The sequence below is a fragment of the Fulmarus glacialis genome, unplaced genomic scaffold, assembly GCF_000690835.1.
Source record: "Fulmarus glacialis isolate BGI_N327 unplaced genomic scaffold, ASM69083v1 scaffold39704, whole genome shotgun sequence".
NCBI classification, from domain to species: Eukaryota; Metazoa; Chordata; class Aves; order Procellariiformes; family Procellariidae; genus Fulmarus; species Fulmarus glacialis.
In genome coordinates, this window is record NW_009206849.1 from 30,708 (window position 1) to 44,298 (window position 13,591).

The 13,591-nt window shown below is 38.5% G+C and overlaps 1 protein-coding gene across 1 annotated transcript in view; it reads left to right on the top strand.

Moving 5' to 3' along the window:
- Positions 1 to 569: 569 nt before the first annotated feature.
- The window catches only part of LOC104075412 (unconventional myosin-VI-like), a gene marked incomplete at its 3' end in the record, with an annotated part of 31,313 nt that continues 18,291 nt past the window's right edge, over positions 570 to 13,591 (top strand). The window contains exons 1-3 of the mRNA XM_009575900.1: positions 570 to 702; positions 6,823 to 6,892; positions 11,793 to 11,866. Of these exons, the coding sequence (XP_009574195.1) occupies positions 586 to 702; positions 6,823 to 6,892; positions 11,793 to 11,866 (261 nt within the window). The remainder of the gene's footprint in view (positions 703 to 6,822; positions 6,893 to 11,792; positions 11,867 to 13,591) is intronic.

Genomic DNA, 13,591 nt, shown 5'->3' on the forward strand with positions numbered 1-13,591 from the left:
CCATATGCCCAGCCACGTGAAAAGAGTGGGCATGTTCATTCATCTGAAATGACAAGAGACTGTGTTTCTGCTCACATGCCTCGACACATGCCCGTTACAGAAATTCAAGTATTTGCACGCCAAGTAAGGTACAGACAAGTATCTATTAGTCATACGACCCACTATGTGCATATATATATGTGTGTGTGTGTATATACACACTCCTAGTATAGTCTTAGCTTTGAATGTTTTGTACTTCTATTTTGATCGTGAGATGAGCCCCTTTTTGGTTCACAAGTTAGGGAAATTGGGGAAAGAGCTGCAGGGATTAGTCTGTGGAGCCCCCCAAAAAAGTAATCTGTTCTTGAATCTTCTCCATACCCAGGTCTCAGGGGGTCCTTTGTAAGCAAAATGTCACAGGTTGGAAGAAGGTTGGAAGAATCTTGCCCTGACAGGCTGGCTACTTCCACATGGAATAACAGGAATAAACATAATAAACTGAAGTCCGAATAGTGAATCCTGATAGCTTACTAAATTTGTATACAAATTTTTTTTGTTTAGTTTTTATTTTATTTTTCTTACAGGAAATACTGGATAGATCCCACAATGGAGGACGGGAAGCCCGTTTGGGCTCCACACCCAACTGATGGGTTTCAGATGGGAATGATTGTGGACATCGGCACTGACAACTTAACTATTGAACCTTTGAATCAGAAAGGCAAGGTAAGTGTCTCGCAAGCAAAAGAATAGAGAAAAACCCTACAAACACTATTTTACCTGTAGGCCAAATCTTTACTAATATCTACCATTATACACAACCTGAAGGAGTGGGAAATCAGTCTTCTCTGGCTAAGGATCTTTGTTGAGCTTTAGCTTGCATTGCAAATGAAATATCCCACTGATAAGAAGTGCTTGCTTTCTGTCAGTTATCTGCATGTGTGTATGTGCTTGTGAAAGACAGAAGGATTGAATCTCCATAGCCATTTGATTCAGTACTGCATACTTTATTTTTCTAAATTAGAGACTGATTAAGAGTCTACTGTTGAGATTAGCTTCTCTCTTTTCCCTTAAATGCATAGAGAAAGTGTCCTACAGGGGTGTCCTAGACTCTGGCTTAGATTAGACACCTTACTGTTAGACTGAAGAAGATTGAGAGATGAATCCTCTTACCTCAAGTACCTTGAGAAGTAACATGATGTCAAACAAAGGTCCTATGGAATTGCTACATCAAATTAAAGGCAAAATAAATGTAACTTTTAAAATGAAGTCCTAATTCATCCTAATTAGAGTGTTCCAAATGCTTCATTTATCATGACATCTTTCAGATTCAGTATGTTGTAATTAAATGTCAGTTTTTACAGGAAGTACCTTGTATCTATCAATTACCCTAATTCAGATGGTCAGCATCCTGGCTTTTAGTAGTTGGAATAAGATCAGACACTGTTTTAAAAGTTGTGATTTTGGTCTTCGTCAATATGTGTATGTGACCTTTCTAATAATTTTGTCCTTTCTGTATCTTCAGGTATGGAAAAGACAAAGCTTTTTTTGTAACTTCTTTTTTCACATCAACAATAATAGAGAATGCCTTGTCACAGGTCAAAAGGTTATGCAGCAGTCCTTCCTTTTGGGGGGAATGTTTATAGGCTTTCCTTTTTCTACATCTTGGAGAGGAAGTTGATTTTGCTTTTTTTAGAAATATAAAGCAAGTCTGATTTTTGTGTGTGAGATAAAGTCTGTATGTTTAGTAGTAGTAGTATGCATTCTTCAGTTTGGGGGAGAGAAAATTATTCAGACAAGAATATTAAATATTTCAAACTATAACTAAGTAGTCTTTAACTGACTTAAAAGATTTTGACCCCCACCACTATTTCTGTTTATATTTCAAAATGGTTCTGATGTGATAAAGAGTAAAAGTCTGTATATTGAAACAGAAACAGGCAATAAGGAGATTCCTGAGTCACTATTTATTTCTAACATATGTTGCTTTCAGGAAGCATATATAATTTTTTTTTCTTTTTTGTAAAACCAGAAAGTGATCCTAAAATACAAATACTTTGCTTCATGGTTCACAATGAACAATCTCTTTTGTCTAAAAAGTTTGCTATTCTGCTGTTGGCTGTTTTCTTGAATTAAGCAGATCAATTAAGGGCCTAATGTTCATTCATCTAAGGGAACAAGCACTTCACAGTTTAAATACTGTAGAGATTATGGTCCTATATTTCTAATTATCAAACTTCCTTATATTAATAGAGGTGGAGTTAAACATTTTCTTGATTACCTTAGTCTTTCCAAGGCGTCATTGATTCTTTTTATAGTGAAATATTTCTCATTGCTTTTTGTCTTTTTAAGAAGACTCTGTTCTTGTGCGCTTGGACCACTAATTTGAAGTAGTCAGCATTAATACCCATTATTATCAACTTTGTTTACTTAAAATGATAGTTCAAAAGTGCTCTTCAGTAAAAAGGAGTGATTCAGCAGCTCCAGAGTTGCCCATGATAATTACAGGGAGGAGAAGAGTAACCTGATCTTGTAAACATATCCAGGCAGTGTAACTTATTATTATTTTTTAATCTGGGTCATTAACATGTCATATGTATTCTCTGTAGGCGCTGGTAGTTTACCAGAGATCACAGGCTGAAAAGGAAATGTGTATGCATATATTTGATTATTGCCTTTTATACCACTTAATGGTTAATTAAAATATTTTGTTAATAACTGCAATAAATGCTGCAAGGCAGCAGTTTCATGATATCTTAAAATCTTCCCTCCCTTCTCCACCCGTAGCTAGCTCTGGCGTTGCAGAGTGGCACCCTCTCAGCTCTGCTCGCCGAGCTGTGTGTGACACAGCAAACGAGGTCAGAGAACGGATCCACCTTAAAAATGAAGAAGTGGAAAGTTTTCAGGACAGCAGCAAGCAGTGGCAGGAGGACGAGGACCTGAGGCCAGCATGGCCGTAGATTGCTTTGTATTATGAAACCAAGTTACCCAGTCCAGACTGGCTGAAGGTGGTTGGCCAACACACTGATTTACTTACAAACCAGCAACAGCAGTTTTGGGTACCGCAGCCCATACAGAGTTAACAACGGCATTTACATTTCTGTGCGGAGGTTGAGTGTCTAAAGAGAGGTGGGGATCTGAGTCACCTAGCTTGCGTTGTATGAGAAAGAGTAATCCAAGCTGCAGGAGCATGTTATCAGAACAGAGGATGTGTGTGTTACGCGATGGGAGCAACTCCCTGGAAACTAGATCATCGGCTTGCAAGGCTGATAAATGCCATGACTGGAAAGACAACAGAGAAACTGGAGAGGGATTTGCTAATGAGCATGGTCCCACCTAGGGCTGGAGCACTGCCCTGAGGATGGGCTCCAAACCGGAGTGGGGGGCCGGGGCTGGGAGTGTCCCACCAGCAGTCGCACGCTGGTGTGCAGGGGAGGAAGCGGGTAGAAAGGCAGCCAGTTGTTAAACTCAACTAGTATTGCGTTTCCACTTCTACTTGGAGTGTACTTTCTGAACTTACTGGGAATCCTAACCTCAGATCCTGTTGCATATATCTTCCTTTGTTGTGTTGCTTGATGCTGTAACAGGGAGAGGCAGATGACAGCCAAATGGGGAATTTACTCTTTTCCTGGAGGTAGCAAATCTAAGTAAAGCAATTAGGAAGAGATGCCTCGGAGGAACTTGCACGCTGAGATGCCCTCCTGGGATCCTCGTGGCACTGAGGAGTGGAGGGCAGGCGTTACCTAGAGCTTCAGCATATTGAGTTTCTGGCAGTTGTTGGGAGGGCATGTGGTGCTGCAGGCACTTGCTGACACCCCTCCTGCCGTCAACTGAGAGGCACTTTATGGCTCTGTGCCAGTTCTGAAGGGTCATGGAGGGCTTTATGGGGCACCTGCTCTGGTATGCTGTGAATAACCAGAAAGGTATTTTCCTGGGCTAAGTATAAATGAATAAATGTACTTTGAAAGTAAGGATCAGAACGTCCAAAGTTCAGTGTTTCAAGCTAAGGTTTTTTTTTTAGCAGTGAGCGCAGCTTGCTTGCGTGAATGAGACATGTTCTTGTCTGTCTTACACACCATTTGTACTGCTTTAGGTTGGTTTGTGAAATACAGCTGAGAGTAGGGATGTCTTCTGTCTGTATCTGGAAGATATAATGGAAGGCATGGTTACACATATTGGATTACATGGTAGAAAGAAGATCCTGCTTGAACAGAAAGATATCTTTTTTCACTCCTCTAGTTTCTGGGAGAACAGTTAAGATTGCCATTGGATTTCAAGGGCTGCTTCATTACAAAGAGGGGCGAAAAAACCCACCCTAAACCCTCTGTTTTGCCTCCTGGGACCACTTTAGTGTCTCATAAGATTCATATCCTCTGCATTTTCTTAGAACAAGTTTGTCCTAAGCTTTGTCTTAATGCAAAAGTCTTCCACCAAGTGCCTGAAGTGTTTTCTCCTTACAATAAATGTTTAAAAAAAAAAAATGGGACAACATGGTAAAGAATTTCTTTGGATTTTTTTTATTAATAGACCTGGGATACCTTGCCCATTTTCCTATTTAATATATTAGGTTTTAATAGTAATTGGCAATACTGAGCTCTGCACACCTAGCTAACATACTTACTTACAAAACAAGTAATCACCTTACATAAAGCAGTAATCCAACTATGACATAGAGGAGTGAAATCCTTTGTTGATGTAGTTGAAACTAGGCTTCATGTTCTGATGTAAAAAAGTCCAGCAGAAAAACATCAGCTTTCAGATGTCTTCTTCATATTGCTTATCTGTTTTATCATTTCTGAAATATTCTAGAAATTAATTCACAATTCACATTGAATGAAAAAAATGAAGGAGGACATAATACAGCATGAATTCTCATTATTTTTTTCATTGAAATTTATCTTGAATCAGAAGGCTGAGTGGTGAGGACATTGAAAAATCTCTTCCTTCCTCTTCTGGGATAGATCTGGTATGGCTGGCTTTAGATCCATGAAATGTCGGAGACTTGTGAAGAGTCTTAGAGAATAACTGGGTATCGTGTTCATTCTCTCCTGTAAAAAAAAAAAAAAATTTTGTCTTTGTTAGTGGTTAAACTTGCGTTACACAGCAGCAGACAAGAACAAGAAGTGAAGTTAGATTTTCATGAAGCCAATCATGATCTTTTTAAACTTTTCCACTGTTTCAAGCACAGTGAACTGATTACGTGGGAAACTGTTGTGTTGAAATATATCTTTACCCAATGAGATATACCTTTATTGTTGACAAACTTGCAGAAAAAATTGTTAGGATAATATGTTCTAACTGCAGTATTGTAAGAGGTAGGAAAATGGGGGAATCTCTGCCCTGCTAAAACTCTGAATAGCAGCTGGCGACTTTCTGAGATAGGTAAAGACGTTCAGGTCCTCCACAGCTCCACCAAGCTCTGGTAAAGGGTATTTTAGAGGAAGTTGGTCTGATGGACATTCAGACACTCCAACGTCATTGAGCAGCTCTGTTTCCCTTAGGAAAGCTTCTTGTGCATATTTTTCTGCATTAGATCCTGATAAGGGGATGACAAAATATAATTTATTATGACTACAAATTGCATACTTTATGATAACTTGTAGGGAAGGGATATCCTAGACTTACTGTTTTCCGACTGGCAGCAATTAGTTCTGCTCTGAGACATTTTTAACCCTTCCTACTTCAAAGGGAGTTGGAATTTGTGGCTGTTCATGATGGTGTAAGCTACAAGAGCTCACACACTATGCCTGTTGTACTGAAGCAAAGATGAAGCAAGTTGCTGTATTTCTCCTAAACTTCCATGTGAGATGTTTCTCATGGGATTATTTTGCGGAGTACAATGTTAAACAAGCGAACTGGTTTGTTTATTAAGGTCATTCTTTAGATACAGTTGGTTGCCTTTTCAAATATTAGACTAGACTTCTTGTCTCCATTTCCATAGGGAAAAGGAGACTGTGCTTGCAGCAGCATGGCAGCTATCGTGTTTAATTGGTGCAACAGGGTTTTTGTTCATTCATAGATAGCTCAAACAAGCTATTACTACGGTAAACAAAAAAGTGTAATTAAAAGCTTACCTCTTACAATAGGTATTTTTGTGCAGATGCTGTAATGCGTCTGGGCTGGGATGTTTTTCCTTCCTTTTTACAACAATATAAATTATGATTTCTGGAGAATTAAGAAGAAACAAAGTTGCTTTTGTTACGAATTTTTCCAATCGGACATGAACACTTGATAAATGGCTGTTTTGTATAACTGGAATACAAGGGTTGAAAGAAGGTCTTGTTTTACTTTAGTATTGATTTACTGAAGAAAAAAAAAACCAACAAGCAACAACCAAAGCTACAGTATTTGGGGATACAGAGGATATTATGTATTGAATATTTATATTTTAAGTAGGAATGTTTTAAAACAGCATATGATGATGACAGCACAGTCCTTTGAACTAATAATTTGATTTTTATACTTTGTGCTTCTTTGCAAAACTGAAGTTGTGTGTCCTGTACAATGCCGTTCCCTTTGCAGTACTTTTTTATCCTTATTTTTTATATTTCACAATATTACAATATTACATGCAATTTTGGAAATGAACGTCAAATATTACTGCAGTAAAAATATATATTATAGAGACTGCATTTTTATAATGTAGTGTAGTGATGTAAATGCAGCAGCTCCTATATGCATCTAGTAACTCAGTAAAATTTCCAATGCTGAAGTATAAAGCTGGTAACTTCATTTTAAACCACGCACAATTACAGTACACTCACTTGTGTCATCGCATCAGACATCTTTGAACTGTATTTCTATTTTTATGGAATTCTGACAATGTTAATATTTTTCATCTAACAGACTTTCCAGGCTGCTATCAATCAAGTGTTTCCTGCGGAAGAGGACAGCAAAAAGGATGTAGAAGATAATTGTAAGCTATGAATTTAAAAATAAATTATGCATTTGAAAAAAATATCTGTATAGAAGAGAATATTGTTTCCTTACAAGCTCCCTGTTTCTTCCTTGTAGTTTTTGTTTTCCTTCTTTGCTTGAATTTATGTATGACCTTTACTAGTCCTTTAAACTTCTTAAAGTAAGCCCATTTTAAACAACATTTGTTGTGTTTTCAGTTTTCAGTTGAACACTTCAGAGGAAGTCATAGTTACTTGACTTCAGATATATATCAGATGTCACCTAACTGCATCAGGATCAACTGCATTCAGCGTTATGGGGGTTAACTATATATTTTATAGTGCAGCAAAAGAACTAGTTGCTTTATCAGCAGCTGTATTGTACAGCATTTTCCTGCATGTAACCCATTTCTCAGATAGCATTCCTGTGGAAGTACAGGTAATTGAAAATAAATTTTAAGATAACCTTCCCAAAACTGGCGGCAGGAATCTTCACCCATCAGGGCCACTGGAAAAGGAAATAGATTATGGTGAAGTGGATACAGGAGTGCTGCTGGAGAAGGAGTTTTGAGGTAAACTTGTGTAGTAAACTTAAGTGTTGATCTGCAGGGCTTTTATTTTGTTAAATATTTTGTAGTTAGAAGCTTTATGTGTGGAAATAAATATAGTATTCAAATCTTGAGGAGATGGGAGAGAGTACCAAGAAAGATGAGTAAGCGCTAGCATCAGCTTTTAGAGAATTGTTAAACAAGTATTTTGTTGCTGTGGGAGTATTTTGCTGTGTGAGCAAATCAGAGAGACTCTCTTGTCTTGAAAACCTGATGAAGGAAATTCTTTTAAACGTTTCCTATGGTGTTTACTGGTTGGTGAAAATACTGATAACTTTGTAAATGGTGGGCAAAAGTATCTTCTATTGTTCTTGATTAAAAATAGAGGCTAGGACTTCGAAAGTTGTTTAGGTGATTTAACCACAATTCCTGTTTTGGAATAGGGGTTAGTATTTATATCCCGTGACAGGAAATACAGCTGTTACAGCTGCTCCATAAGGAACAAGAAGATGAGACCTGAGGCTTATGATTTGACGTAGATGGTACAGTGTCATTACAGGTGGAACCAAGCTGATAGCCTTGATTCCAGTTGCTTATATTTTTGCAAGCATTACGTAGGTTGAAACTTTTCAAAGCTGGTATCAGTATTCTCTGTACATGATGATTGTTAGGGAAATGCATTTAATCTGCGCATCTGTCACAGTGATTTTACTGAGATGTCCTGGCACCTCAGTGTCCTAGTGTCAGAGAATTGAAATTTGGAATGAGATTATGGAACTAATTTGAGATTCCAGCAAAATACTATTCAATTAAGTTAAAACACCCTTCCTATCAGAGAAATGCCTTCTTTGGCTTACTGAATAAAATATAAGACTTAAAAATGCTTTGTCCAGTAATCCCTTCTGTATCAAACATTATTTTGAGACTTTTCTAACGTATTCTCGCTTTTTGTTCACTAGTTGAGTTTATCTCCAGATGTGTGAAACCCAATTCATTTTCCTTCTCTGTCAGAGGGCATTTGTGCTGAGCGCATTGATCTTTAAGAAGAAACTCCAGAAAGTACTGAGTGCTTTCAGTCTCTCCTTATAATACTGTTCTGAAAAATCCTGAAAAACTAGTTAATAATACACTTACCATTCCAACCTATGCTTTAGTGATTAACTCCCTTCTAGGAGGTAATTTGCTGAAGTATTGCTTTTTTGCACCCTTAGTCTTTCATATCCCAAACGCATTAGCTGCAAGACGCACCTTTTTGAGAATGTAGCCCTTCCTTAAATGTGAATTTTCAGTAAATATTGCAAACAGCACAGAGACAAAGCATTTACTTCTTTTTTTTTTTTTGTGATTCATGCTCTTCACCCCCCGCCCCCCCAACGCCACTTAGTATTGGGGGGTTGTCACCATATGTGGAATTTTTATTTTTTATGGCCAAGAAAAAGATTTTTTTTTTTTTTTTTTAAATTTCTGGGGTGAAACAATTTTAAAAAATGAAGGGGGGCAGGGTATTGGATAAATAGTTCTACAGATGCAAAGCCTTGCAATTACTTGATAAATTATTTTCCATGCAAACCCTGCTTCATTGTGTGCACAGGAGAGCCAGTGTGAGTAAATTTGACATTGATATTTCCTAACTTTTAGTGCCTGATTTCACTTCTGTGAACTTTGGGTGTGTGTATAAGTAAATATATGGTCTATTAAATGCACATACATACACTGGTTATATTTAGGCATGAGCCATATGAATATTCAGAATCATCTCTCTGGTGACTTCCTTTGCCTCTGGATATGGATGCCTCTTTTAAAGGATTTATTCTAAAGAAGATGCATTTTAAAGTTGCTGACATAAGCCTTAGTTTGCATGTCTTGAGTGAAGGCAGCGACATTCCCTCAGGGAGCAGGTTCCCATTATGCACCGAATCTGCAGGTATAACTGCTTTAACAGGGGCTGGAGTCTTTTTGCAAAGAGTACTGGGGACGCACTGAAATCTGGGGTCCTTTGTTGTTTAGATAATTATCAAGTTTTTATTAGGATGCTTAACTGATGACTGTTTCCTTTAAAACATACTGCAAACTTGAGAGGTTCTTATGAAGATACAGTCAAGGGAGAGGATCGTTTCTTTAAGTGTATGTGGACAATTATTATATAGGAGTTTCTCAACTCAACACTGAGAATCCAAATGACTTAAAAAATTAGCAAACTTCAAAAGTTAACACTCTGTCCCCCTCCCCCCCGCCAAGGCATACACAAGGGGAGAAGGAGATTTTAACTTTTATTAGAGCAAGCAGGAGTTTCTGTTTGTGGCCTATTTCCTTTTAATGTCTCTCTCTCTCGGGATGACCTTGTTAAAAGAGGTGAAGGTGGAAAGAGATCTGTGGAGGCAGACCTGCAATTTGTGGTCCCAGCGCCATTTTCTCAGCCCCGTGGACTGAATGTGCCTGGGGAGGGGAGGAGGAGGAGTCCTGCGCTGGGCACCTGCGCTCAGTTGCTGCTGGTAGCAGCGACTGCGTGGTTATTGGGGATGTAGGTCTGCTGGGGTGACGGGAAGGGCCGTGGTGATCGGGGCCAGCCTACTGCTTCATGAAGGTATCGTGCACAGGCCCGATTTCAGGGCTTTGTGACCCAAATGGAGATTTCGCTTAGCATAAAGCTAGAGTGTGCCTTGTGTGCCTCTGCCAGTGCAGGGGTGTACATGCAAGGGAGTTCGCGGAAGAAGATGGTTTCTTCTAAACAACCCAGAACTTGCAAGATCCTTTGAGAAGCATGAACGACTCCAGCCATATGAAGCAAAGCTGTATTTAGTCACGTAAGGGAAGGAAGGGCTGTTATTCAGCAGAGTTATGCAAGCCAGAAGGAGGCTGCACACCACTGCTGGACCTGCCTTTGCTTCAGGCTGGTCTGGTGTAGGTGGTAGGAGGCAGAGCCACAGCCACTCCTCAGTCCATTGCGGGAGGAAGGGTAAAAGATTGAAAACGAAAACACAGATGGTCTTGAGAAGCTCCCATTATCCTTTGCCAGTATCTTTTGGTTCGATGTTAAGAGCTGCTTGCTGAGCTTCGGTCATCCTTGCAGGGCGAGGTGGTTGGGCAGGTTGACTTTAGCCCATAAGAACTGGCAGCCCTTCTTGCATATTTGTGTAAATAAGTTGGAATGCATTTTTCTCTGCTGGAGCCCTTGAGAAAGGGCATCGGTCCAACTTCAGAAACGATTTGGTTGGTCATTATAGATGAGAGGTGCATATGTGGCCCTCGTGTGAGGTGCGGGGTAGCAGTTATTATTACAAGTACAGTCCTTACTCCATCAATAGTAGTCAGGTGTATACAGCTTTTTAAGTGGCACTAATACTGTAAGGTTTACCATTATGGTAGTCAGTCACTTGTAACTAGACAAAACAGTGTTGTGCACTTGAATTTTAAGCGGTGAGAAAAAGAGGATTGAGCATATTTGAAAAGGGAGGCTGTGTAATGAATAGTGCCCTCAGCTGGTTTAGGGATAATGTTTTTAATATTGTTACAATGGGAACTGGTAATGACCTCTGTAATTAAAGCACTTTCCAGTGCTTTATAGCTGAAAAAAGGACCAGCTTTCCAGAATGTGAACCGGTACGGTCTGAAGCTTTCTGTGGGTGTCTGCTCGCTGCCTTGAGCCGCTGCCTTGTAACATTTCAGCAGAGTTGGTTTGGTTATTTTATATAGAAGCTAAGGAGAAAAATAAAGCTAGGTTTTGTTAACTCCCTCCCCCCCCCGCCAACAGTTTTTTTGAGGAGGCCTAGTAGCAACAAAATTCAGAATTGAAACACGAAAGGTTGCCTTGGTGCCTGGTGTTGCAGTGATGCCTGCTGCCGCCTCTAGACAGTATTTCCCGATTGAATCAGTGAATATAGACGGCTAAAAATCACCAGGAGCCAGCAGTTATTCTAAACGTCAGTTAGATGGCTTTAACCCTGGGGACACTGTGGCGGAGATTGGAGAGGGGAGCTGGAAGGAAAGAAACGGTCGGTGTTAGGGATTTTGGTAGGCCCCGGTTTCTGCGCTTATGGGCCAGCATGGAGGGAGACGCACCGTGTTCGTCTGAAGGGCTGGTAACAGGGAGCTTACACTCAGCAGGGCCTGTGTCGAGACTCCTGGAGTCTGACTCTTTGTTCAGCAGCTTTCTGTAACGCCAGTTGTACAGTAAAGAGCAGGTCTATGGTTTTTAAAGTGTATATTCAGTCAGCAGTTCTGCCTCAAGACAGTATAAAGAAATGATAGGATTAAACTGTAACCAAAGAGAGGGGAAGTAAAGTTCTCCTTAATCCTAAGATTTAGTTTTTCGTCTGTACACAAAGGTAGTCCTGAGCTTTTAATGGTATACATGATTGTCTTTTACTTGCAGGTTCCCTTATGTATTTAAATGAGGCCACTCTCCTTCACAATATCAAAGTTCGGTACAGTAAGGACAGAATTTACGTAAGTATTAAGTGTCGTGACAACGAGTCTAATGATAGATGTCCTTTCAAAAAATCAACAAAACAAGTGTTTCCAATTCTGTTTTTTCTTATAACAGAAACTAAACAGAAATAGTAACATTGGAAGGTTAGGAGGCTCTAGGCCTTTTTTTTTTTCTTTTTTTCTTTTTTTCTTTTTTCTTTTTTTTTTTTTTTTTTTTTCATTATGCCTTGTTTGAGGTCTGAATCACATTAATCACATTAATGTTAGCTGATTTTTACCAGGCAGAGCAATAGATTTTTCTCTACATGACTGTTCATGTGCAACCATAGCATAGCATTGTATCACAAAGGTCTGTTCTTGCAGGTAACTTACTTTGCCAGTAGAGTAGCTGTTAACAAAGATGGTTTTCTTTCTTCATTATTTTTGAACGAAGCAAACAGGTGCCGTCTTTGACACCTCCTAGCTCAGATGTCCATCTTAATCTTTTATATTGCTATCAAATTGCCTAATTATACTTAATGAATTCTGACTAAATTACATTTTGTCCTTGCCATCTGCCTGGACACTGACAGCTGTGAAGCAGAAGAAAGATAAGAGTTTTCTTTCTTTTTATTTTTTTCTAATAGAAAGCTGTCTAGTGATAATGCAGAACAGTTCTACCTATTTTCTAAGTGTCTGTGTTAAAATAATCAACTTTTGTGTTAGCGTACTATTCTAAAATGAATTGAGTTAGTTAAACCCTTTCATATAAATATAAAAAGAAAGTATAGTTGTTTTCCTTTGTTGCAGTTAACTTTACATAGCTATAAATTCTTTATAGCTCAAGATCAAGCACTAGCTTTAAAATAAATAAATAAAAATGGCCATTTGAACGCTGTTCTGGAAAAATAATAATTAAAAAACCAACCAAAAAAAATCCTAAGGAAGTAAAATTCTAAAACTGAACTGGTTATGAGGTAGGATAGTTTTTAGGTTCATAAAGCCTTTCTTCATTGTAAACAAATAATACTAATATGTTGTCCTGAGCAGCTGTATTTTCTGGAGGAAAAACAAACAAACAAAAACCCAACCAAGGTTCAATTTATATTTTAACTACTTTTCCCTTGTAACTTTAAGATACAGTTTGAATCAACATTTTTTTTTTGCTTTTTGTTTAATGCTGGTTAACAGTATTTGTCTTATTACTAAAAGCAAAACTAATGTAAAACCTACTTGCAGCTCTCGAAGAACTCTGTGCATGTTTTCCTTCAATGAAATAAGTGCTGAAAATAGAAACATCTAAGAAAATTCATATATTGTATGTAATCCAGCCTTCTATCAACATATCATGATAGTGTCCGTATTTCAGTTGTCTCGAGATATTCTCAGTAACAACAAACCAAATAAGTTATTCAAGCTGAAGGTTTATCTGATTTTCTTCAGACCTTTTCCTGCAAATCTGCTTTTTTCTGTGATTCAGCCACCTGTTCTTCCTTGTATGTAATCTGGCCATTATAACCAAGCTATGAAAGTTTTTTTTATTCAGAAACCTTAAAAAACTTATCTTCAGTCTTCCTTATCCTAGGGAAAGGTAAAAAGCAGTCTTGGTTTGAGATTGTTCTTCAATTCCTTCTCTATTAGAGAACATTTGCATTCTGTATTTCTTGCTCTGGAAGCAGCCATAGCTCATTTCTCTCAGCTGAATGCTTTTATTGCCTGGCTTGAGTGCATTCCCAGGCAGGATGCTGTCAGTCCTTTCTGCTG